General features: G+C 39.2%; 2 protein-coding genes across 2 annotated transcripts; one reads left to right on the top strand and one right to left on the bottom strand.

The window, feature by feature from the left end:
• The first annotated feature begins 18,127 nt into the window (after positions 1-18,127).
• On the top strand, positions 18,128-21,012 carry LOC131955532 (protein shisa-4). The gene is made up of 4 exons (XM_059319690.1): positions 18,128-18,143; positions 19,239-19,374; positions 20,052-20,227; positions 20,790-21,012. The coding sequence occupies exons 1-4, from the start codon at positions 18,128-18,130 to the stop codon at positions 20,999-21,001; spliced, it is 540 nt and encodes a 179-aa protein (XP_059175673.1). The 3' UTR covers positions 21,002-21,012.
• A 2,340-nt stretch (positions 21,013-23,352) lies between these two features.
• On the bottom strand, positions 23,353-25,379 carry LOC131955531 (molluscan insulin-related peptide 1-like). The gene is made up of 2 exons (XM_059319689.1): positions 25,175-25,379; positions 23,353-23,522 (listed from the first exon to the last, which is right to left on the bottom strand). The coding sequence occupies exons 1-2, from the start codon at positions 25,377-25,379 to the stop codon at positions 23,353-23,355; spliced, it is 375 nt and encodes a 124-aa protein (XP_059175672.1).
• Positions 25,380-26,684: the final 1,305 nt, after the last annotated feature.

The following is a 26,684-nucleotide window of genomic DNA, read 5'->3' as shown; positions in this document are numbered from 1 at the left end:
GCTACCATCCATTCCCGCTAACATTCATCTACCATCCATCCAAGTTACCTTCCAAAACATCACTTACCCTAGCCATCACTCATTATAATTTAGCATTTCTTCCCCCCTATTACAAGGCCAGGGACCTAGACTCGCCTTGATGCGCTAAGCTTCCAGCATTTAAAAAACAAAGTTTTAAAATGTCAACAATAATTTTTACAAACAGCAGTAATCATGCTTACTAGAAAGAAAAAAAAATCATAAATTTAATTAATTAGATTACACACCGCATTCTATTCATTGAAGAAACAATTCATCGTCTATAAAGAAGATGGCGCTGTAATTAAAATAAGTTAATTGACGCTGACTGGAAAGGGTTTATTGTTTTCAGATGACCAATAAATGAATTTATGAAAAAGAAATTTCAATTAGCGTATATCTTTTAATTTTGTATTCAATAATCACGTCGTTTTCCGATATAAAATGTAATGATTTGCCTTTATTTAAAATACAGAATAATCAACGAATTTGTTTTATCGTGCATAAACACACATGCGTCTCTAATAAATACAGGATTACCTTTTCTTGAAGTTACCTCAAAATTCTTATGCCGTTTTTATTTCTAAATCTTTTATTATAATTGTCAGATAGGCTACATAAATTATGAATTCGCGGAAATTATATAAAATTAAATATTTTCAAATTTTGGAAAACATCGGTGTTTACAACACTGCACAAATTCAAATAAAATCTGGTTAAATACTTTGTTTATGTTATAATCTCGTTCTTAGAAAAACACTCGATTTTTGTTTCGTTTATAACTTCGTTCTACGCCAACACCCTAAATATGTTTACCTTATTTCCTGAGCTGAAAATTTCCCCCCAACACAACAACAACACAATCTCTACAACGTCCGGTGCTTATGAAATATTTTCGCGGTATCGATACGATCATGGGCCATGTGACCCCCCCCAGTGGCCGGTGGGCCATGTGACCCCCCAGTGGCCGGCATAATTGGAGAAAATCACCCCGAAAATGTCGAAACTAATTTATTGCTTGTCACCCACCCGGTGTCCGTCAAGAAAAGTGCTTGCCATGTTGTGGTCAGGGGGTAAGGGGGCTCCTACGTCACCCACGGGGGGGGGGGGGGGAGAGAAAAAAATATTCTCTGACCGCTGGTCTCTGGAAATGCACATCTGGAACTGCTGACGTCAGCTGAGGTTAAAGTGCCCTATGTTGTTTTGTTGTCTGTAAGGGGTATAAAAGTCCCCTTTCCAAACTTGACGGGCTATGGGGCAAGTGAAGTAGAGTTCACCTGTTTTTGTGACTTCGGCTTATGAGAGGATGGTTTTGTCAGCACTATGCCCAGCCGTCTTTATTTTCCCTAACGTGAGATAGGTATCCATCAGAGCTGGGTTGACTCTGTGACGGTCTACTGACTTGAACCCGGATTCCTACTCGAGACTTAAGGGTTAGCAGTCTAGGTGTTTGGTTGTCTGCTTGTTATATTTACCAAAAAAGGGCGTTTTTTTTGTCTACCCAGTTTTCATGGGTACTTGACTATTTTACAGAAAGTAAAGGCGGTTGGGTGTAGTGCTCACTATACCATCCCTTCAAACACCGAGGTCATAGAAACAGGTGAAATCTACTTCATCTTCCATATTGAACAAAACCGAAACCTAATTTCGTCATCTCGAGTAACTCCGAAACGCCAGTTTTCTTTGACAAAAACTAAACCGCTAACGAGATTAAACGATGGCAGATAAAAGCTAGCCAGCAAGCAACATCCGTCTAAACACGGTTTAAAACTTCTGAATTTTTACAGTTGCAGGATATAGCTTCACGCTGATGGGAATTATCCTAGTGATTGTTGTGATAGAAAGCAACATAAGGCAGTATCCATAACTTGAGAGTAACATACATATCTGTTAGGTTAGGTAACTCTAGCCTAAAGAGCTGAACTCAGTTTAAAAGAGTAGGGGTGGGAGTAATTTTCTCGTTTATAGAGGATGAGGTGGGTTTGATTTTGTGTAACGATGTGTGAGTTAAATCCAGTCTTTAAAAAGAGGGGGTAAGGTTGTATTTTTCCTCAGTTAAATGGAAAATGGTCTGTTTAATTTCGACGTTTAAAAATAAGGCGGGGGGGGGGGGCGACTACGAGTTTAATAAAGAAGAATTGGAGAGTTAATTTTCGATATTCAAAGGGGCTGGTACGAGTTCAATTTTTTTTAAAGTAAGTTCATTAGAAATAAGCTACATTACTGCACAAATTTAAAGATTGGGTTGGGGAAGAGTGAGTTAAGAGTCGTTGTTGTAATGTTTACTTCAGAAATTGATCAACCTTACTGCAGAAAGCGAGTTAGGTAAACTTCAAAATTACCGCAAAAAAATACTATTAAAAGCATAAAAACGTGTATTGTATGGACACTAAGAAATAGAAAAAAAAAGAATAGGCCCAACAGAAGAACAGTAAACCAATCGAGACAGTATTCAACGATGCCAGGACGATGTGACCTGAGATAAGCTGATCTGAAAATTTGGTCTCTTGGAGACGTCTGGTCTCGACATACAAATCCACAGAGAAAGAAAAAAAGATAAATGTTTTGTTACTTTAGTCGAATTTTACGTTATATTCATATTCCTACTCACGACCTTGTTGCACTATAATTTTTAAAAAACCTGTGGAATCATCTATGTTTTGTAAAAAGATATATTAATATTTTTTCTTCAGTAAACGAACATCTATTTTCAACACCTATAGAATGCCTCTTTTTATACGTGGGGAGAGTGGTGGGGGGCAGTTTTTATTTACTGAGTAAAATAACCGTGGGCCAATGTATGCTGGAAAACTAAAGAACTGAATACACCGCTTTGTTTGTTGTCGGCTGCTGGTCCAATATTTGCCTACCATGTAGTGCTGCTTTCAGCAGACAACAAATTCCTCCAGTGGGACACAGCTGCTGATTTTAAATCAACCTCACACATTCCCCCGACCTCACACATTCCCCCGACCTCCACCCCCCTCTGCCAACTATTCTATACGATTCTCCTTAAATATTTGCAATCCAAAAATCTATTAAGCATTTTGAAGTATATCTTCTAGAATCAAACGCCTTCTTTTATAATATATATATATATATATATATATATATATATATATATATATATATATATATATATATATATCAAAGTCAGTAGTATGGTGTTTACATGTCTACATTCAAGTACAAGATCTAAAAATAAACTTGTAGTATAGGTTCACTTCACCACACCTACAAGTTCCTGTTCCGATTTTATGCTCAGTATTAGTTTATGCAGTACCACATTTACTTGTTCTAACCTTTACCACTCTAACCAGTACCACTTTAACCTTTACCACTCTAACCAGTACCACTTTAACCAGTACCACTTTAACCAGTACGATTTAACCAGTACCACTCTAACCAGTACCACTTTAACCAGTACGATTTAACCAGTACCACTTTAACCAGTACGATTTAACCAGTACCACTTTAACCAGTACCACTTTAACCAGTACCACTTTAACCAGTACCACTTTAACCTTCACCACTCTAACCAGCACCACTTTAACCAGTACCACTTTAACCAGTACCACTTTAACCAGTACCACTTTAACCAGTACCACTCTAACCAGTACCACTTTAACCAGTACCACTTTAACCAGTACCACTTTAACCTTTACCACTCTAACCAGTACCACTTTAACTAGTTTATTTAACCATTACCACTTTGAACAGTACTAGATAGCAGCTTACTGAAATATACTCTTTTTGTTCTAAATGCTTCTCAGTTTATGATTGTCGTAAAATATGTTATGTTTACAACTGTCTATGATAAATCTTGTAACACGTTTCACTTATGACCTCACTGACACGAGCCCATAATGAGTGGAAGCTAGACCAAACGTGAGATTAACAGAACTGACCAGCTGAAATGTTTACACCTGATTATTTGATGTTTATCACACGAAAAAAAAAATCAAATAACTGGAATCATTTCCCTAGAGACGGAGAAAATAGGACACGTCATTTAAATTTTTTTTTTAAAAATCGAATTCCCAATTTAATTATTGAATTTAAGCTTATTTTTCGTTAGATTATAAATGCAATTTTCGACATGGAGATTGTGATTAAAATCATCAGCGAAGTCTGGATTCTGCTAACAATGTATCACGATCTTGTATCTGTTTTCCCACTTTAATAAGAGTCATTAGAAAAAAATGTGAATAACAATTTTCCTTTACACCCGCCGCAAAACTCGAAACTCAGAAACACACGGGCAGCGAACTCATCTGGTTCTGCAAGACGAGTGGTTTCCCCTTAACGAAATCTCGATAATTAGAGTGCTCTGCCCTCACCTAGTTCCGGTTACCCGGGGCCGGCGCGGGGGACGTCAGACAACTCTGTCATTTCTGGGAGGCCGCGGTGTAGGCTCGCGTCAAATGGTGGGTGTTTGGGAGGTGGTTTTAAATCAACCTGCAATCTGGGGCCTTTTTGGGCTTTTTACAGTGTACGCAAGGAAACCCGTATGTCTCTTAAACATAGTGTTACGTAGCTTGAAAAGATGTGCGTATATATATATATATATATATATATATATATATATATATATATATATATATATATATATATATATATATATATATATATATATATATATATATATATATGGTGACAGGACAAATGATCTCAGGACAAATGATCTCAGACAAAATATCTCAGACAAAATATCTCACGGACAAATGATCTCAGGACAAATGATCTCAGGACAAATGATCTCACGGACAAAAGATACCAGGACAAAATATATCAGGACAAATGATATCACGGACAATTGATCTCAGACAAAATATCTCAGACAAAATATCTCAGACAAAATATCTCACAGCAAATTTTAATAGTGTAGTTGATGATTTTAGTTGATCTGAATTTTTTTTATTGATTGTCATATGGTTTTATTTATTATGTTTTAATATTGTTTATAGGCCTATATAATAATTGTAAGAAATGTTTCCCGTATAAATTTGTCATATTGCTCTTAACAATTTAAAGTTAGTATTAGTAATATAGTATACGAAGATTAAAGATTGTTTTCGATAGACAGCCTAGGTGTGCTTGCCAAACATGAGACAATCCTACCACGTCAGGTGGACGAAACTAGATAAAAGGAATGAAATTACAATAAAGACACACCTTCGTATCAAGGTGGCCACCTGCTTTGATGGCAGAGACATGCCTTAAGGGAAAGACATCCGCCCTCCATGGACAATACAACTTGCATCAACAGTCAATAGTTATGCGTCGATCACACCTTAGTGATCAGGTGACAAATGCTTATTTAAACAAACAGCGGTAATCGCGGAGCTAAGTTTGTCGTAGTGTGCATCAAACAAAGCAGTATTAGTGGTGATTACTCAGTTATAGCCTCTTTTGAAACCTCGCAGAAAGGTTTTAGGACATTAGTTTCTGGTGAATTTATTATTGCCATAAGCAGGCCAAGAGATTAGGAAATGTGAAATTAGGACATGTCGAGCAAGAGATCACACAATAGATGATCACATAGTATTGGAGAGGTGTGATCATATTGATGTACCTGCCAGCAAAGAAACGTAAACGTTATGTTTGTGTTGATGATGCAATAAAAACAATAGTTTAACGTTACAAACCTGAAGACCCATTCATATTTTTGAAAAATATTTCGCGTGTTTTGAACCTTAATGTTGTATAACAACCATTACTTTATTTTTTTATACATTATCATGTATTATAACTTTCAGGCTAAAGGAGTAAGTTTGTTATAATTTTTACTTTTTCGAATCAAATGCTACGACAAAGTTTAATAAATCTTTTGATGGTTTGTTAGGTTTAACAAATTCATTTTATTCACAATTATTTATTATGCGGAAAAAAAGTATACAAACCCATATTAACAGTCAATAAAAAAAGGTTCAAATGAACTAAAATCATCTTACATACTATTAAAATTTCGCGGTGAGATATTTTGTCTGAGATCATTTGTCCATGATATCGTTTGTCCTGATATATTTTGTCCTGGTATCTTTTGTCCGTGAGATCATTTGTCCTTGAGATCATTTTCCTGAGATCATTTGTCCTGAGATCATTTGTCCGTGATATATTTTGTCTGATATATTTTGTCTGAGATCATTTGTCCTGAGATCATTTGTCATGGAACCATATATATATATATATATATATATATATATATATATATATATATATATATCTGCCATCCGGTGTTATAGCCCATTCGTGGCTTGTCAGCTTGTGTATCCTGGCCACCCCCAGAGCTATTCTATCGGGAGTGTAAACTCCTAGTAGGTTCAACCAAGCTGGGAAGGTCTGCGCGGGTAGGGATCAGACGAAAGCTAACACCCTGGTCCTCCAGGTTGGGGGTTGAAACATAAGGCTAGCAACCTTATCTCGTAAAAAAAAATATACCGCTACAGAAACTGCAAGTACACAAATCCAACACCGACTTGGTCAAGGGGGATCCTCTCTAGAAGAGCCCATGATGCCTACTAGTGAAAGCCTAACGGAAGCTAGTTGGCTGACAAATCTCCTAACGCCCTAACGGAAGGTAGTTTGCTGACAAATCTCCTAACGCCCAAGACCAAAACCAGATAGGGACCTGGAACATCAGAACCCTATATGAAAGCAGCAGATCAGCCCAGGTCGCCAAAGAAATGAGGAGGTATAAATTAAAGGTCCTAGGATTAAGTGAGACACGATGGAACGGCAGTGGCCAAACTAGGTTGGTCTCGGGAGAGACTGTCATCTACCCAGGTCACGAGGACGAAGATCATGAACACACGCAAGGTGTAGCTATAATGATGTCTCCAGAAGCAACAAATGCTTTGATTGCATGGGAACCAGTCTCGCCAAGACTCGTAGCAGCTCGTTTCAATGCCAAGGGAAGGAAAACAACTTTAATCCAGTGCTATGTACCCACAAATGCTGCAACAGATGAAGAGAAAGAGGACTTCTACAGCGCCCTGCCGGCTCAAATCGACAAATCACCAAAAAGAGATATAAAGATAGTAATGGGAGACATGAATGCCAAAGTTGGAACAGAAAATAAAGAACCGGAGCTCACAATGGGGAAAAATGGAATAGGCATAATAAATGAAAACGGGGAACTCTTTGCTGATTTCTGCGCATTTAATATCTAACTAGAATACCCGTCATCCGTTGGATAACTGTGGGTTTCGGGGGTCATCCATAAAAAAACATCACGTCTGTCACTCAGAGGCATAGCGACCCTTCCCGGCGCCCGGGGACAAACTTTTCGATTTTAACCCCCCCCCAAGCTTTCGATTTTCAACCCCCCCCCCCCTCAAATTTTTTATGTGCACCCCCCACCCCCCCACTCAAACTTTCGATTTGAACCCCCCTCAACCTTTCAATTTATTTTTCCAAACCATTTTGGCGCCCCAACATATGTCCCCCCGCCCCCCCCCCCTTCCCCCCTCCACCTCCCCCCGCCTCCCCTCCCCCCCCCCCCGCCTCCCCTCCCGCCCCCCCCCCTCCTCGCTACGCTACTGCAGTGTCACTTATCGTCACAAAAAACAGACCCCACATTCAAAAATATGTTTCTTATCTTTTAAAAACACCGAAAACACCGATTTCGGACTATCCATTCATATACTGACGTCACATGTGACCTACTCAACTCTACTTCACCTGCCCAGTGTCCCGCCAAGTCTCAGACAACATGTTTTTATCGTTTAAAAAACGATTCCAGCCGAGCATGTCTCTGACCACACTATCCTTTCATATGCTTAGGACAAAGAAACAGATGAACTCTACTTCACCTGCCCTGTATCCTGCCAAGTTCAGATAGGCAACTTTATCATTCACATCTAAAAAAAAAAAAATTGAAAAAAAAATCATTGACATATTGGTCTAGAACCTGTGCCACCCACATGAGAGCGGGCTACGCTACCAACTTAGCTATGAATTTTTATACTATACTTTTGAGTCTCCGCGCATAGATCTAGATCTAAGTCTAGTAGTAGTAACTTTCAAATTAAATTTAATCTTAAATTAGCCAAACAAAGATTTATATAAAATAATTAAGGCCTGAAATAGATTCTAGATGTATTAAGGCCTGAAATAGATTCTAGATGTAGAATTTACATTAAGTCTAGATCTAGAATTTACATTGAGTCTAGTGACCTAGATCTAGATCTAGGCTAGATTCATAACTTTCCTTCGACAGCTGATCTTTAGATCTAGAGAAATTTATTGTAAAACTAAATGAAAAAAGACAGTTTAAAATTGATAAAAGTGTTGGAACGTAATAAATACAGCAAACGGACGTATTGTTAAAGTTATGACCGACAGAAAATTAGATTTAGAACGCGTTAAACTTTTGAATGGGAACACAATTTTCTTCGATAGACGCCGCCATTTTATTGTACTAAAGAGTAAACAAAAACCTGTGACGTCACTATTCCCACAAAGTTTAGTCAATGTTTTAACATTTAAAAAAAAAATGGGTTACTCTGCGTATGAATAAATCAATAAATTAATTAACGTCTTTAAATAAATTTGTGATTAACAGTCTGTCTGCATTAAAATATTATTCTCTACCTACATACTATTTTACATCTCTCCAGATAGAGTCGAACATATCACAATTTTCGATCGGACAAACAAAAAAACAAACAAAAAAACAAATAAATATTCAAACATGTAAACAAACTTGACTTTTAGTAGTATATAGATTATAGGGGGGACAATTTTCTCTCATAAAAATATACAAAAGACCACCTGGACTTCACCCGATGGCAAAACAAAGAACCAAATTGATCACAGTTTCCAGAAAGTGGAGAAGAAGTTTAATGGATGTTAGGGCGAAACGAGGTGCTGATGCAGCCTCAGACCACCAACTCGTGCTTGCAATACTAAAATTAAAACTAAAATCCTACAGGGATCGAGCAGATAAACCGTACTTTAAATTCAATACAACATTTCTTAGGTGTCCAAAAATAAAGGAAGACTTTCACTGCGCAGTAAAAAATAGGTATGAAGCACTCTCCTGCCTGGCAGAGGAAACAGTAGAGGAAACAGTAGAGCAAAAATGGCTAGGAATACAGGAACTATGGAAGTCAACATGCACTGACATATTGGGGAGAAGAAAAAATGAACAAAAAGAATGGATCACAACAGAGACATGGGCCAAAATTGAATATATATATATATATATATATATATATATATATATATATATATATATATATATATATATATATATATATATATATGATTGGCCTGCCAATATTGGTAATCTCAAACTTTTAACATGTGTTTTTTAATAATTATTTGGGTCGGCGTGGTTGAGTTGGTAAATGCTCATAAGTCTCTAGTTCGAACCCCTAGGCTCGATAGCTGGGGACAGCAACTCTTCTAGGAGAGACAAAATCAAACAACTTCTGCCTTGAAGTTTGTTCTTGGACAAAGGCTATGTAAGCAAATCCAAAAAAAAAAGTTTCAGTTACCTCGGCATTGGGGGTAGGAGGGATAGTGTGGTCAGCACTATGCCCAGTCGCCTTTGTTTCCCTTGCATGTGTCATGAATCCATCAAAATTTGATGGATACAAAGACGCCCTACTAACTCGAGCACGGGATCCGAACTCTAGACTTTAAGTTAGTTGTTACCTCTACCATCCGACCACGCCGTGTCCTTTAACAATAAACCATGGAAATCTCTATAAAAGTTTTATAATCTTCATAAGAATATTAACCAAAATTAACCCCTCTCTAACGTTTCTCTAACACAACAGCCCACACTTCACACGTCCGTATTAAAGTTCTAGACAGTAATCAGGCATTGAACCAATTCTTGCAGACATTTGTGAGGAGCTCTCAATAGAAGAGTTCGTGAAACAAGACCTAATTTGACGCAGTGAAAAAAAACCCACTATTCACTGACGTAAAAGAATCAGACATGTAATTACAGGATTAACGTCTCCTTGAGGCCTTGAACTCCCCCCCCCCTCTCTCCCACTTACACCGCCCACATGACTTAACACCTAGATCCCAAAAAAGAAAAAAAAACGAGTTAACAAAATACCTGAAAAGACTTTTTTTTTCAACTCAATGAGAAATGCACTTTTTTTTAAAAAAACTTTCGGATTAACTATCAGAAGAAATGGGGTCAACAGTTTCGGTGACGCCGCTGTACTTCTGGGCTTTCTTGTTCAACTTCCGGGGACTTTTTTCAACACGTCAGGCTTCCAATATATCAAGTCAACGGTTTTTCTTTTTCCTACGAATGTTAAGGTGGAAGTACATTCACTAGAACAGGGCACCCTAAACTAGTGAAACACCTTGTGCCTAGATAGCTATCTCAGCGATAGTCGGAGTCCTAGCTACAAAATTTTCGGTGGGCGGTCTACATTTTTCGGGGGAGGGGGGGGGGCGGACACTAGTAAATGTGTATGTTTACTATATCAATATATTCCGCCCCCCCCCCGAAGAGAAGCCTGGAAGAAACTCTGTACCTTGAGCTTGTGCCAATGAACTTATAGAATAGAGACTAATTAATTTCTATTTGTGATATATTACTATGGCTCGTTTATGTTTTGCGATGAATTTCTGTGACTAGTAGTTTTTTTTTTATTTGAGCTTATGTTACTAGCGCTACAAAGCTTTTTTTTTTACTACGAGCCGACCCGCTATTTAGTTGTTTTATTTTCTACTTTTCAGTAATTCATAATTTGTGAATTCGACAGTACCAATGCTGCCACTGAAAATATTTGCTTTAAAACACTAACCCCCCACCCCCTTTCCCCTAACCCCGACCCTACATCCCCCACCCCGTGAAAGAAGCCTTCTCTTAGTAACCTCCTGTAAGTTTAACATCGTTTCAAACTAAATTATCTGCCCCTAATAGCCGTCACTGAAGAAGAAGTACAGGCTACTGGCAAAACCTGGCATGAACTAAAGTGGCTCGCCCAGGACAGGGTGGAATGGCGGAGATTTGTTGCTGCCCTATACTCCACAGGGAGTGATGAGGATTAAGTAAGTAAGTAAGTAATAGCCGTCACTAAACCCGGCTCTACGATTTGTAAACATTTAGCGTGACCACAACTCACTAGACCATGTGGGGGTGGGGTGGGGTGGTAGTGATAGTGATAGAGAGAAAGAGAGGGGACTGTTAGGAGGCGCTTGCAGCTTGTTTTCTAACGTCTCCCAGAAGAGAATTATATATATAGATACGCCTTTGACTCCAACTTCTGCCAGCTTTTCCTCTATATGCTTTTTACACTTGGAGAATACAACGAAAGATCTGTTATTTTATTCAAAACCAATTTTTACTAAATAATTTCATATTTTACAGCGAACCATCATATTCGCCTTTGATGCATTCAAACTACATTTTTTTTTCTCTAGACGTCGAGCAGTTGACTTCTGATCAAAATAGTGGTGGTGGGCGGGGGGGGGGGGGGGTGAACGAAAGAGCATGCAATACGTTCTAATAAACGCGAATTCTACTGTACCTATACCCACCCAATAGCTTCGATAAACCTCCAGATGTCGCTTCATTGTTTGGTTTTGGTTTTCAATAGAGTTGGACACGTAGTTCTGCCAGCCACCTTCAGATAACCATATCTAAATATACAGCCATGTCTGATAGGACATTAAGTGTGTCTTAGTAATGTGGGGTCGCTTTAGTGGACTTAATTTGTTTGGTCCCTGTGTGGCTTAGTTTGGTGGGGTCCCTATAGAGTGTCGTCGTCTGGGGTCCCGTTAGTCTTTAGTGCTGCTTAGGTTGGTGAAGTACCTATAGTGTGGCTTAGTTTGGTGGGGTCCCTGTGTGGCTTAGTTTGGTGGGGTCCCTGTGTGGCTTAGTTTGGTGGGGTCCCTGTGTGGCTTAGTTTGGTGGGGTCCCTATGTGGCTTAGTTTGGTAGGGTCCCTATGTGGCTTAGTTTGGTGGGGTCCCTGTGTGGCTTAGTTTGGTGGGGTCCCTGTGTGGCTTAGTTTGGTGGGGTCCCTGTGTGGCTTAGTTTGGTGGGGTCCCTGTGCGGCTTAGGTTGGTGGGGTCCCTATAGTGCGGTTTAGTTTGGGTGAGGTCCTTTTGCTTAGTTTGGTGGGGTCCCTATAGTGTGGCTTAGTTTGGTGGGGTCCCTGTGTGGCTTAGTTTGGTGGGGTTCCTATAGTGTGGCTTAGTTTGGTGGGGTCCCTGTGTGGCTTAGTTTGATGGGGTCCCTGTGTGGCTTAGTTTGGTGGGGTCCCTATAGTGTGGCTTAGTTTGGTGGGGTCCCTATAGAATGTCGTAGTCAGGGGTCACTTAAGTCTTTAGTGCTGCTTAGGTTTGCGGGGTTTCTCTAGTGTGGCTTAGTTTGGTGAGGTCCCTATAGAATGTCGTAGTCAGGGGTCACTTAAGTCTTTAGTGCTGCTTAGGTTTGCGGGGTTTCTCTAGTGTGGCTTAGTTTGGTGAGGTCCCTATAGTGCGGTTTAGTTTGGGTGAGGTCCTTTTGCTTAGTTTGGTGAGGTCCCTGTGTTTCTTAGTTTGGTGAGGTCCCTATATTGCGGTTTAGTCTGGGTGAGGTACTTTTGCTTAGCTTGGGGGGATCCCTATAGTGTAGCTTACATTGTAATGTGGGGTCCGTTTAGTGTCGGTGTTACTTTAATACGGCTAGACATTTTTAGCTCAAGGTTATTCAACAGTCGTTTTCTAACTGCTTGACAGTGCATACTTTCACATAAAGTCATTGGTATGTAGAGTACACAGACGTACCTTCTCCAAGTACACATACAACTACTTTATTTCATAATTTGTCATAGGTATTTTTAGAGATATTTTGCAGAATTGTTACTTAAAATTAGTAGGATAACTCAGAAATATTTAAAGCTTTTACTTAATTGTGGTTAATTCCCTTTATCATATTACTTTTTAAACTAATTGTTTACCCCTTTTATCTCTTTTTAACTTACAATAATAGATATATTGTGGAATTTATTTTAAAAGAAATTTGTTATATTTATTATTTATGAAAGACAAAATTGATTATAATAATCAAGTTATCAAAATTTTCTAAAACAACGTAATTTAAAAAATACACTTCTGGATCTTAAAAACAAGGGAGATAACTGCAATAAAAAGTTAGTTTTTAAATGTGTCAATGTAGAATAAATTCTGACGGACGGTAACAGATAGGTAGAAGATTGTGTAATAGGAGACGTTATTTTGTTTCTTAACGACCGATTGTGGAATTATAATTTGACTACATTATTATTAATTTTATTTTATTCTATTTTATGCTCTTTATTAAATGTATAATTTGTCATGTGTATGTAATCTGGACGAGGTATATAATCCTAGCTTTCTATTGAAGTCGGGTTTTTCCTTTTCCCCCGATGTTTTATAATTTACTAAAAAACTAGCCGTCCTGCCAGGCCCTGCTCTGGCTTCTGTGAAAAACCTTTCTGTTAAAGACCATCACCTGTGTGTTTAGTAATCATCATAAACCCGGCACTGCCCACCCAAGCCACAACCAACCAAAACAACAAAACGCAAACATAACGCTAACACAATTACAAATACAAACGAAAACAAAAACCTAACAACAAACACAACCACAACCACAAACACCAATACAAACACAAAGAAAAAGCAAACAAAAAAGCAAACGAAAACAAAAACCTAACAACAAACCCAAACACAACCACAAACACCAATACAAACACAAAGAAAAAGCAAACAAAAAAGCAAACGAAAACAAAAACCTAACAACAAACCCAAACACAACCACAAACACCAATACAAACACAAAGAAAAAAAAAGAAAAAGCAAACGAAAACAAACCTAATCCAAACGCAAAACCAACCACAAACACAAATACAAACACAAACCCAAAGAAAAAAAAACACAAACGAAAACAAAAAAGGAAAAAGAAAAACGAACCAAATCAAAAAGCAAACGCAACCACTAACGCAAACCCAACCTTAACACAAAGAAAACACTAACGCGAACATAAACGCAATGTGCTCACAGTCTAGCCCGGGGCGCCAAATCGCACCATGCTGGGGCGCCGGCGGAATCGCCTGTTTCAGCTTAATAAACAACTATAGTACCACAACTTATTCATAGTCTTTTGCACTCACTTAAACAAACGTAGGCGCCAAACCGAGCACGGGAGGCCCGGGGCCCCAAATAGCACCCTGTCTGGGCGCCAGAGGTCGCCCGGATTAGATTCACTTAAAGACTATAATAACCTTTCTTATGCATAGTCTATCGCACTGTTTAAAGCGAAATTATGGACCATAAAACATACAGAATTTAACTTTATATATTAGATTAAAAATAGATAAATTAAAAAAAAAATTATTATTATAATATTAATAATAAGCAGTAATAAAAATTATCGGGAGGAAGCTATTCAAATTACCCATGCAATCATGCGGGCGCCCATATGAATAGAGTTTTAAATTATATTAAACGTATTTGTTAAATGCCATTGAATAATTCAGCTCTGATAAGTACCTGACTCACGTTATGTTAACAAAAGCGGCTTGTCATAGGGCGGACCACATTATACCCTTACGCGCCGCGAACATTGAAACAGATGAACTCTACTTCACCTGCCTCATATGTCTAGGGCACGACCGAGAATAAAATGATGATATTGAATAAAAGAGTTCCCCCGTAAACCTCTATAAGCACACGCTCCTGTTTGAGAATAGTTTATTTATGCTCGTTTATTCTCAGGTGTGTAGTGTTGTCACCTGTGTAATGTGTTCCTGCGACACCTGTCGCGGTGTCAAAGACAGTCACCGCCATTAAAGTTTTGTTATTGTCAGACACGCAGCAGCTGACAGGTAAACTATTGTTGTGTTCTGGCGTGTGTGTGTGTGTGAGTGTGAGTGCGAAATGTGTGCGTGCGTGTGTGTGTGTGTGTGAATGGTGTGTGTGAATGGTGTGCGTCTGTGTATGTACGTACTTCTATTTTGTATGTGTTTTATGGTTGTGCTAAGTACCGTGTGTGTGTGTGTGTGTGAATGGTGCGGGTATGTGTACGTGCTTAGTTGTGCATGTTTTATTGGTGTGCTAAGTAGTGTGTGTGTGTGTGTGCATGCATATGTCGTGTACATGTTTTGTTTTAAGCGTGAGTGTAAGTGTGTAAATGTATGTGTGTGTGAATGGTCTGGGTATGTGTACGTGCTTAGTTGTGCATATGTTTTATTGGTCTGCTAAGTAGTGTGTGTGTGTGTGTGTGTGTGTGCATGCGTATGTTGTGTACGTGTTTTGTTTTAAGCGTGAGTGTGAGTGTGTAAATGTATGTGTGTGTGAATGGTCTGGGTATGTGTACGTGCTTAGTTGTGCATATGTTTTATTGGTGTGCTAAGTAGTGTGTGTGCATGCATATGTTGTGTACGTGTTTGTTTTAAGCGTAAGTGTGTAAGTGTGTGGCTGCTTGTATCTTTTACGTGTGTGAATGCGTGTTTAATAGTGTGTATTTATGTACGCAAAACGTTACTCATACATTCACGTGCTTGTACATTCTACATGCGCGTGAGTGTATCGAGTATGCGCGCATCTGTTTACTGGTTGTATCTAAATTGTGTTGTGTATCTGAGTATCTGCAACCTCAACGAACACAATGTGTTGAATAAAGTACATTGTTTGCTTGAGTTTAAAAATCTCTAAGTTGGGACACACTTTCCCTTTCTTATCAGATAAGAAATTTCATTTGACGTTCTATGTAGCTCTCCTTAATCTTTGACTAAAAGAGCAGGTTTATGATTGTTGTGTTCATATGATAATTACAAAACATTATTCTATTTTTAAAATAAACACTAATATTAATTTAAAGCGCGAATCGGATTAATATATGTATATTAATCTTTGCTTTATTGATTTTTTATTAAGGTGGCTTTCAACTAGTTAGGTTGTATTTATTTATTTATTTAGTTATATTGTTGATACATTTTTTTATAAAAAGATGAATAATACAACTCATTTTCGCTGACATTTATCATTATGCTAATTTAAATTATTCGATGTAACAATTTAGGGTTTTATTATTTTTTAAACTAATCATCCACCAGATATTTACACCAATACTCAGCAAGCCTATTTAGAGTCATTCATCTGACGCACTTTGTTTAGTAAGCTAATACGTACCAATCGAGACCGCAACAGTTGAAAGCCACTTATCTATATAGGAGCTCAGTTCAAAACATATCCTGGTCTAAGCCATTCCGAGGGTAGCAATTAAAGGGCAAACATGGCGCACCTACAATGGAATATTTATTTGTTCTCTTCAATTTTAGGTAAGTTTTTTAAAGACGTTTTTATTAGTACGATTTGAATAGTGTTAAATTTATTAAAAATCGAATTACTTGTATCTTTTCGTTTGTAGTTTAACGCATTGTAGTTTAACACATATGGTAGTGACATCATGGTGTCATATTATGTTAGTGACATGTTGGTCTCATGACAGGTTAGTGACAGCTTCGTATCATGACATTGGTATGACATCATGGTGCCGTCACATTTTCGTGACGTCATTATTTAATGTGTAACAGGGAGTCATTATTCATTAGTATTATCATGGTGGCATGACATATTAGTGACATTTTCATAAATGTTAGTGTGACCATGTTGTCATGAAATATGTATGACGTAATGGTGTCAAGACGTGTTAGTGACATTATATTATGAGAATGAGAAGTTATATATATATATATATATATATATATATATATATATATATATATATATATATATAATCACGTGTCGTCATATATACGAGGGTGACGAAATAGTATAATGACAGTTAGGACATAAGCCTACTGAGATCATGTTATATTTGGCACGTGACATGATGACGTCATATTTAATTGCGTAACTTGATACGGTTAAGTTGTACTGTATGTTCGGTATATGAGTCATTTTTATTTTCGTGTACCACACACCTCAAACAAATATAATGTGTGTGTGTGTGTATCAAACGAGTGAAGAGTTCGTTAGTAAATTAAATATAAACGATATGCGTTAGTGGCTGGTTTGGGGAAATCGTAAACAAAGCTGATAAAATGATATTAGGATACTTTTGCCCCTATTTTCTTTTTACATTTAGGCCTTGAAATTAGGGTAAAATTTTTATTGGGTACACAGTAGGGGAGGGGGAAACATTGAGAGACACGTCTGTATTGACATGTATCTCGCATTATTAAATACATAGTATGAGCAATTGTTGGTTTAGTACTTGTTTTCTTTATACAGCCAATGTTTCATTAATATACGAGCGCACATTTCGGTCGATGTTAATGAAGTCATCGATCACTACCAATAAAAAGTAATGTTAGATGATTTACTACGTTGTGATAGCCTACATCGTGATGCTGGTTGCTGATTTAGTTCATCATCGCTGTCCACGATATCTGGATTTAATCTATGGGCGGCCAGGGTAGTGCGAGTACCTTAGTGGGGTACAGCTCACATATGTGACCAGACCAATAGCCCGGTCAGTGTGAGTACTTCTGAGTTCTTTATCTCAAACCTGTGACCTGAGCAACATTCAGTCAAGGGAGAGCACCAATGTGGTCTACAAATCACACATTTAGCTGACGAACAGCCAAGGGAGAGTACCAATGTGGGCTACAAATCACACATTTAACTGACCAATAGCCAAAGGAGAGCACCAATGTGGTCTACAAATCACACATATGACGGACCAACATTCATGTGTGAGTACTAATGTGGTCTGCAACTGACATCTGTGGCATGATCAGATAACTAGTGGCCCATTAAGATAATCAATAAAAGTATTCATATACAGGCTACTTATTACACACACAACTACACACTACCCTGTCACAGATGGTCTAACGTGGGGGGTGGGGTCGTCACGGTGGTTGACGAAGCCACAAAAACTCATGAGTGGGTAATACATTAATCGCAGTTTGTTTTTAAGTCTCATTATGTTTTTTAATTTAGCTATTTTTTCAATTTTTTTAAAATTTCACAACAGAAAGACAAAAACGTTTAAACCCTGACAGAATAATTTTAAAAGTTATTAATCTCTGTTTGACAAGCTAAGTACACCTTTATTAGAAGTCTTATCGAAAACGTATATTTAGATTGTCAACCAGATGATCTACGGCCCAGGTAAATCGATAATAAGGTCAGGTCTTAAGAGGTGAACAATAGCCTAAACCGGATATAAGACAATTTATATCGTAAAGGCTCAGTGTGTTGCACCTCTGTCGAAATACGCAATCGATTTTCCAAAAATAATCAATAATGAAAAATCAATATCTTTAATATTGGAATGTGATATTCGGTATTGTTAAATTATGGATTAATTAAATCAATGTGACACGGGTGCGAGAATAGAAAGGGTACACTTAGGGTAAGCATTGATTGACTAGCAAGGAAGTGTTAGTGTTGATTTGTATTGAAGTTGTCCGCTATTTAAAACCTGGAGGGTGTTGGGTTGGGGTAGGTCTTAGAGTTAGACTACGGCAGAGAGAGAGCTGGATTGGGTAGGTCTTAGACTTAGACTACGGCACAGAGTGCTGGGTTGAATTTTAATTTTGTACAATTGAACTAAGTCTAAAGTAGTAGAATTGTGTCCGTCAGCTATTTCAGTTGAATGGAAGAAAATAATGCCCAGTTTTTTTAATGCTATTATTTATTGTTTATTTGACACATATTCTACCATCTGTTTAAACGTATGGACAATTCTATTATTGAAAAATAAAAAACTTTCATTATAGCTTTTGGTCAGGTTTGTGATTTTAAGGCGTATTTCATTTTTATTAAGTAAAACCTTGTCTGTAATTGTGTTAATTTTTTAATCTTAAGCTGTACTATTAAATTACTAAATACAGTTAATTAATTTTACAAAATATAATTAAGTTTGGATTGACGGCCACTTTATTTCTTCTTACAGTCATTTTAACTGTAAGTAAAATACCTTTTCGAACCTTAAGGTCCATGGGGAAGGTGAAACAGAGCTCACCTGTTTCAGTGAACTTGGCATATGAATTTATAGTGTGGTCAGCCCGATTCCCAGCTGATTTTTTTCCCTAACATAAGTCAGGTACCGGTCAGAGCTGAGTTTACTCAGGGACGTCCTATGGACACGAGCCCGGATCAGAACTTTCAACCACACCATCCCTAAATATTTGTCTGCCCTACTACAATATTCAAAAAGCAAAATTTCTTCTTAAGAAAAACATTTTTTTTTCACAAACCCAGGCATAGCGGCAAGCGAGTACTGTACAGAAAGGTACTACAACTATTTGCTGTTCGGTAACACCTACGCCACGCGATCTATCTACTGCCCGTTCGGATGTTGTGGGAACTATAACGACGAGTACTGCTGCATAAACAAGTAAGTAAAGCATCCTTCTATGTTAATATTCAAGGGACAAGGTGGTTAGATGGTAGTGTTCATGACTGCTAACCCAAAAGTTTTGAGCTCGGATCCTGGGTTGGCGTCTGCGGTTATGTGAAGAAAAATCTGGCTTTGTGCGTGTTCGTGTTAGTGCGGGTGTGTATGTTGTGTGTGTGCATGAATGTGCGCGTGTGTGCGTGCATGTGTTCATGCGCATGTGTGTAAGGTGTGTTTAGTGTGTGTGGTGTGTGTGGTGTCGGTGTGTGTGGAGTGTGCATGGTAAATGAATGTGTGCGCGCGTGAGTGGGTGCCTGCTCAAATTTGTAAGGTGTGGAATGTGTGTATGTGTGTGTGGTATGTGATATGTGCATGCGCATGTGTGTTTAATGTGTGTGTGTGTGGTTTGTGATATGTGAATGCGCATGAGTGTAATGTACGTTTAGTGTGTGTATGGTGTGTGTGTATCTGCATGATCGATGAATGTGCGCGTGTGTGCATGCACATGAGTGTATGTTTGTGTAGTGTGTGTGTTATGTTTGTGTGTGTATCAAAGAGTCCGTACCAGCAAGATTCCGTCCCCCATCCCCAGCGTGTTTGCATGTGTGTGTGTAGTGTGTGTTATGGTTGTATCAAAGAGTCTCTGTACCCGCACGGTACCATTCACCCATCCCCAGCGCCGGGTACATCATTGGCATTGTCTTTGGTGGCATCGTAGGGCTCATCTTCCTCATCACCATCATCTGCTGCTGTGTTAAACACTCCGCCTCGTCCACTCGGGGCAGGACGATCCAGCCCGCACCGGTCGCTAATGGACACACTACCCACACGACCACCTTCATAACACCCACTGGTAAATGTGAAACGTTTCATATATTTTATTATTTTTTGTCTTTTGTAGCTGTCAGTGTTCTCCTGATTTTTTTTTATCTGCTCATGCTCACCTTAGGGTTTCTTTCATACTTTTTTCTTGGTGGGGGGAGGCATTTCAATCTTTAAGGGAGGGAAGTGCTTGAATTTTCTGATAGGTAGAAAAGACTGATTGAAGTATAGGTTTATTTTCCATAAACATAATATATTTTTCTTCTATTTCAACCGGGTGGAAAAGTAGGGTAGAGGGGGGGGGAATTGGGCAATGCTCTTTCAAAGAAATACCTGATATAGATCTTTCTTGAATCATTTAACAGGATTTAGATTATTTTATGTAACGTCTGATGGTAGTAGGTCGTGCTGCGACGAAAACAAGTTATGATAAAGCATACATTATTGTTAGATTAATGGTTTTTACATTTTATTTTTTAATTTTAAAAAATGTATTACCAAAACTACGTTCAATTATTTTTTTTAAAAAAAAAGGTTCTTGAAATGTCTTGAGTAGCCCTGGAACTAACGTGTGCACTCTCTCTCTCCAACAGCCCCGCCCAACTACTCCTCCGTGGCCTACAGCACCAGCTACAGCCAGCCGTTGAACGGAGCGGCGCCTCTACCCCAGTACTCCTACCCACCCGCCCAGTTCGCCCCGCCCTACCCCGGGTACAACCAGAACCTCGGACCTCCCGTATACTCCAAGCCTGGGAGCAACATTGATCCCCCGCCGTCATACAGCTCCCCTGCGCCCTACGACTGAGTCTTGTCCCCCCCCCCCCGCCGTCATACAGCTCCCCTGCGCCCTACGACTGAGTCTACCACCCCCCCGCCGTCATACAGCTCCCCCGCGCCCTACGACTGAGTCTACCACCCCCCCGCCGTCATACAGCTCCCCCGCGCCCTACGACTGAGTCTACCCCCCCCCCGCCGTCATACAGCTCCCCTGCGCCCTACGACTGAGTCTTGTTCCCCCCCCCCCCCGCCGTCATATAGCTCCCCTGCGCCCTACGAGTGAGTCTACGATCATCCCCACCCCCAATCATACAGTTTCCCTGTTATCTAAAATTAAGTCTCCGCACCCAGCCCCCCCCCCCCCACTAACATGCACCTGCGAAATACGGCTGAGTATAAGATCCCCTCCCTCCCCCCCAAATCATACAGTTCCCTGTGGTCGAAAATTAAGTTTCCGCCCCCCCCCCCACCCCCCCACCCCCGCAACATACGCTGGCGACCTACGTCTGAGTCAGTGAGTCTACAATCCCCCCCACTCCAACCACAGTTCCTAAAATTAAGTCCTGAAATTAAGTCTCCGCACCCAGCCCCCCTTCCACTAGCATTCGCCTGCGACCTACGGCTGAGAATAAGATCCCCCCCATCATACAGTTTCCCTGTGATCTAAAATTAAGTCCCCGACCCCCCCCCCCCCCCCCCACCACTCCCTTCCACCAAACGCCTTCAACCTACGACTGAGTTTCTGACTCGCAATGTGCCTATGTTGATTGTTTGCTACTTATACATTCGTCATCAGGATGTGTTCGGTTTGTTTTTTCTCCTTAGTATCACTATCTAAAACCTAATGCTTGCTTTAAATTTACCCTAATCTTCACCATTGCAATAGCTACTAACCTTAGTCCTGACCTGAAATTTTATACCAGCTCTAAATATAGCATTGACTAAGACCATAGTCCTGACCATAACTTTACACTTGCCTTAACTGTAATACGACGATGACCCTAACTCTGACCCCACCTCTGATCCAAACTCTTACCACACCGATCCCAGGGTCCCTAGCATTGACACGATTTCTGACCCTAACTCAGGGGTCGGCAACCTTTTGAAGCGGAAGAGCCAAAAGTTACAATTTTCAAAATTTCCCTGGTTTTAAAGAGCCACTAACATTTTTTTTATTTCAAATATTTTATTTTTTTATTAAGATTATTAGGTTTTGTTCAAGGAGCTGGAGAGCCGCATCTTGATATCAAGGGAGCCGCATGCGGCTCGCGAGCCGCAGGTTGCCGACCCCTGCCCTAACTCATCAAAAGTTATACCGGAAAAACGTTCCACGAAAAGGTAGACTAATGCCAACAGACGTTTGCACAAAAACCGATTGTTTTTGAAATCTCGATCCTTTATCAACCTACACATATCCCGGTATTTCACTGTATTCAACGTTATTAAATAACGTTCATATATGTTTGCATGAACGTAAAATGTATTTAACATGATGTTATTTATATTGTTCTTGTCCTAAATTATTATTTGATGCTTACATTTACATATTTGCTAATTTATTTAATTAGAAATGATATAACATTCATATTTTTGTGTTTAATACCAAGAGTGCCTTCCCATATTTGACCAAGTGAGAAGAATAGAATGTATCACATTGTCACCGAATATCAATGGTGCTATCCTAAGTGCTTTAAAAATTATTGTTTAGTTAGGTATTAAGAAAAATATTGAAGATCGTATTTGTTTGATTGTAGTTCTAAGTAATACATTTAGTAAATTTACTTAAATTTCAATAAAAAGATAGTGGTCATTTTTATAATCGATTACTGAATTACAACAATTTATATATGTTAGTGTTTACACCTATGTAATGTTACAATATACTGTACAATATAATGTTGTGTTATAAATAAACAGTCTAAAAACATTTGGAGTTTTATTTTACCTAATCACTTCCACTATAAAAAAAAGGTATAGTTCAGATAAGTCCATAATACTAATAAACCTGGAGTGATCTCCCCTAAACTTTCTCGAATATTCTTATTATATAAGAAAAAAAAAACGAATATGAATTTATAAAGTACTAATATTCCACACTATTATACGGATATTATTTGCCGTTCACTTGGTGCGCAGTTCTTTTTTTTTCTACGAGATTCTATTCTATTTTAAAAGTTTAAGTAATTAAAAATGGATTAAAATCATGTCTATATCCCGAGTTGCTATCTGCTGTGTGTTATATAAGAATATTCGAGAAAGTTTAGGAGAGATCACTCCCGCTTTATTTGAATTAATACGACAATAGACCGAGTTGGTGGTACCAACTCACAAGATGACAAAAAAAAAAATAACAACTCGCGACTGTTTGTAAAGGGAGTTTTAAATGTCAATGTCATCCAGCTCATGACAGAACTTGACCAGGTGCCCGTCCCGGCACGGCTTGTAGCAGCACTCACACAGCATGCTGTCCGTGGCGTCCGCGCTTGCCCTGGTCAGGAAAGACGTGGCTGTCCTCTTATTCAGCATCCTGGTGAGTTGGCCGCCGTTTTCTGTGCGTACAGGGAAGATTTATAGGGGATTCATTATATAACGGTGTGGCTGAGAGATTGAGTATCCTATAGGGCTTTTAAGTCTCTTTGCTTCTCTTAAAATTTGAAATCTCGTTAGCCATGGTCAGGTGAATTCTCAAAGTATCATTATCAGTTGTTTTTTTTACGATTTTAAATAACTTAACAATAGCGTAAGTAACATTTATTTTATTTTTTTTACCGATTTATAAATTATATTCACAATTGGTTTGAAAAAAATAATAGCTGGCTGGTATGATAAGAAATTGGCGACCTACTTACAAGCCCTATTACTGATCAGAAAATGTCGAGTTCGGTTCCTTAACATTTGGTAGGGTTAGACTACACACTGCTGAAGGGTACCTGAATCAAGTCAGGGGGGGGGGAATAAATAAAAGATCGTTCGCCATTGAGCTGGCCAAACTATCAGAGGTAAAAAAAAAATAGATGAACTCTACTTCATCTACGAAAATTGTCCATGAGGGTTGAAAGTAAGTACTCACAGCTACCACAGACCTACCCCTTGGGAGGTCAGCGTGTACCTACCTCCCTTGTGGCTAACAAAAACCAACTTATCAGAGAGTAAACTTGTTTCTGACCCCCCCCCCCCCCCCCAATACGCAAACACTATTACCACAAATCCACTTCATAGAAGGTAAGTGTGTATACTCCCCTAACTCCATCGTTTCTTCGACAAACCCACCTTTTAGAAATGGGGTTCCCCCACTCACTCATTGCTACGGCAAACCAATCTCCCAGAACGTAAGTTTGCCCCCCCCCCCCCACCCGCTTATCCCTCATTGTTACCGCGAACATCTCCCAGAAGCTAAGTGTGTCCCCCCCCCTCCTTAAATCTACCAAAAACCCACCTCACACAAACTTAGCATGTGTCTGTCATTCTCCACCCCCTCCCGTATAGCTATCATAAACCCACCTTTCAGACGGTTAGCGTGTGTGTGGTCCCTCACATATTGCTACCATAAACCCACCTTTCAGAAGGTAAGCGTGTGCCCCCCCCCCCCCCTGTATCTACCATAAACCCACTTTTCAGAAGGTAAGCGTGTGCCCCCCCCCTGTATCTACCATAAACCCACCTTTCAGAAGGAAAGCGTGTCCGCCCTCCCCTGTAGCTACCATAAACCCACCTTTCAGAAGGTAAGCGTCTGTGTGCCCCCCCTCCCCCTGTAGCTACCATAAACCCACATTTCAGAAGGTAAGCGTGTGCCCCCCCCCCCTGTAGCTACCATAAACCCACATTTCAGAAGGTAAGCGTGTGCCCCCCCCCCCCCTGTAGCTACCATAAACCCACATTTCAGAAGGTAAGCGTGTGCCCCCCCCCCCTGTAGCTACCATAAACCCACCTTTCAGAAGGTAAGCGTGTGCCCCCCCCCCCCTGTAGCTTCCATAAACCCACCTTTCAGAAGGTAAGCGTGTGTGTGCCCCCCCCCCCCATGTAGCTACCATCAACCCACCTTTCAGAAGGAAAGCGTGTGTGTGCTCCCCCTCCCCCTGTAGCTACCATAAACCCACCTTTCAGAAGGTAAGCGTGCCTCCCCCCCCTGTAGCTACCACAAACCCACCTTTCATAAAGTAAGCGTGTGCCCCCATCCCACCTGTAGCTACCATAAACCCACCTTTCAACAGGTGTCTCTTTGTCCTCGTCTTGTCGCACTTCTTGAGAAAGTTGATGGCCAGGTCAGTGCCACACAGGTGGCGCTCGTGCTGGTAGTTTTTGAACTTGCACTTCGCCGTCTGCGCCCCCACCCCACGGTTCACCAACGCCACTGTGAGTAACACCACCATCACGCCAGCCACCATGACAAGCCACTGGACCGACATGCTTTAATTAAACCTGGAATTAACAGATCCAAAAGAAACGAACAAGTATGACAGAAGTTAGTTAAATAAAAGATAAATTAACAAAGCTTATTTAAACTAAAAAACTTTAATATATGCAGTAATAGAAATAAAAATACATGCAAATCATTTTGTTTAACTATAATTACACAAAAATAAAAACTTGTAACTTTATAGAGACTTTCTATTATAAGAAAATCCCTCGGAGAGAGTTCAAGCACTTAGATCACCATCAACATGTACAGCCACCTTTAGAAATAGTATACATCCAACTAAATATCTGCCTATACAACTATTATGTGATGCAAATCTTTAAGTATACGACTGCTAACCCGAAAGTTTCGAGTTCGAATCCACGTGCATGCACGTAAAACTTCCCTGAGTTCACCCAGCTCTAATGTGTACCCAACTCACGTTAGGTAAAGTAACGACGGCTGGGCATTGTGCTGACCACACTATCTCTTCATATGCTGAGATCACAGAAACAGGTGAACTCTACTTCACTTGCCCTATCGACCTTCAGGTACGAAACGGAACTTTACTAAATACACCCATCCTTAGAAACTTGACCCTTACCTGAAACTTAAGCTGATTCTTAAAATACACGAGCTATAGCTCTCTATTCCAATATTCGTCGACCTGAACACAAACAGTCATCTACTTATAAATAAACCAATTAAACGAGCTTTATGTTGGGTATTTCATTATTTTTTCATACTTTTATTGCGTTTCTAGTACTGGATTCAATTAGCACATCATCGATTTCTAATCTGTGCGTGAACAGCATAAAAATTAAATACAGTAAGACTTCAACAGCTGGTCTTAAGTGTTTACAAGACAACGATCTTTAATAACACGAGGTGTAAAGTGTTTTGTTTTGTTTTTTTTAATTGACCATTTCTTCTTTCTTATTTTCTATTCTTAAATAATTTGTATATCTATCTATATACTACTAAAAGTCAAGTTTGTTTACATGTTTGAATATTTATTTGTTTGTTTGCCTGATTGACTATTGTGATATGTTCGACTCTACCGGGACAGCTGTAAAATAGTATGTAGGTAGAGAATAATTTTTTAATGCAGACAGACTGTTAATCACAAATTTATTTAAAGACGTTAATTAATTTATTGATTTATTCATTGTTAAATTAACCGTATTTTTTTTAAAAATGTTAATACTTTGAATAAACTTTTGTGGGGATAGTGACGTCCCTTGATAGTGACGTCAGAGTTTTTTGTTGACTCTTTAGTACAATAAAATGGCGGCGTCTATCGAAGAAAATTGTG

This window comes from Physella acuta, unplaced genomic scaffold (assembly GCF_028476545.2).
Source record: "Physella acuta isolate Inbredline_101_S28 unplaced genomic scaffold, ASM2847654v3 ptg001075l, whole genome shotgun sequence".
In the NCBI taxonomy this organism is placed as follows: Eukaryota; Metazoa; Mollusca; class Gastropoda; family Physidae; genus Physella; species Physella acuta.
Note: the sequence above shows the minus strand (reverse complement) of the source record. Positions and strands in the feature narration are given on the sequence as shown.

Excerpts from the sequence above, each read along its gene's own strand:
- LOC131955532 (XM_059319690.1), top strand. Across the intron at positions 19,375-20,051 it reads GAGTACTGCTGCATAAACAA|CGCCGGGTACATCATTGGCA; the intron begins GTAAGTAAAGCA and ends ACCCATCCCCAG. Across the intron at positions 20,228-20,789 it reads CACCTTCATAACACCCACTG|CCCCGCCCAACTACTCCTCC; the intron begins GTAAATGTGAAA and ends TCTCTCCAACAG.
- LOC131955531 (XM_059319689.1), bottom strand. The coding sequence starts at position 25,379 with ATGTCGGTCCAGTGGCTTGTCATGGTGGCTGGCGTGATGGTGGTGTTA. Across the intron at positions 23,523-25,174 it reads AAAGAGACACCTGTTGAAAG|AAAACGGCGGCCAACTCACC; the intron begins GTGGGTTTATGG and ends CTGTACGCACAG.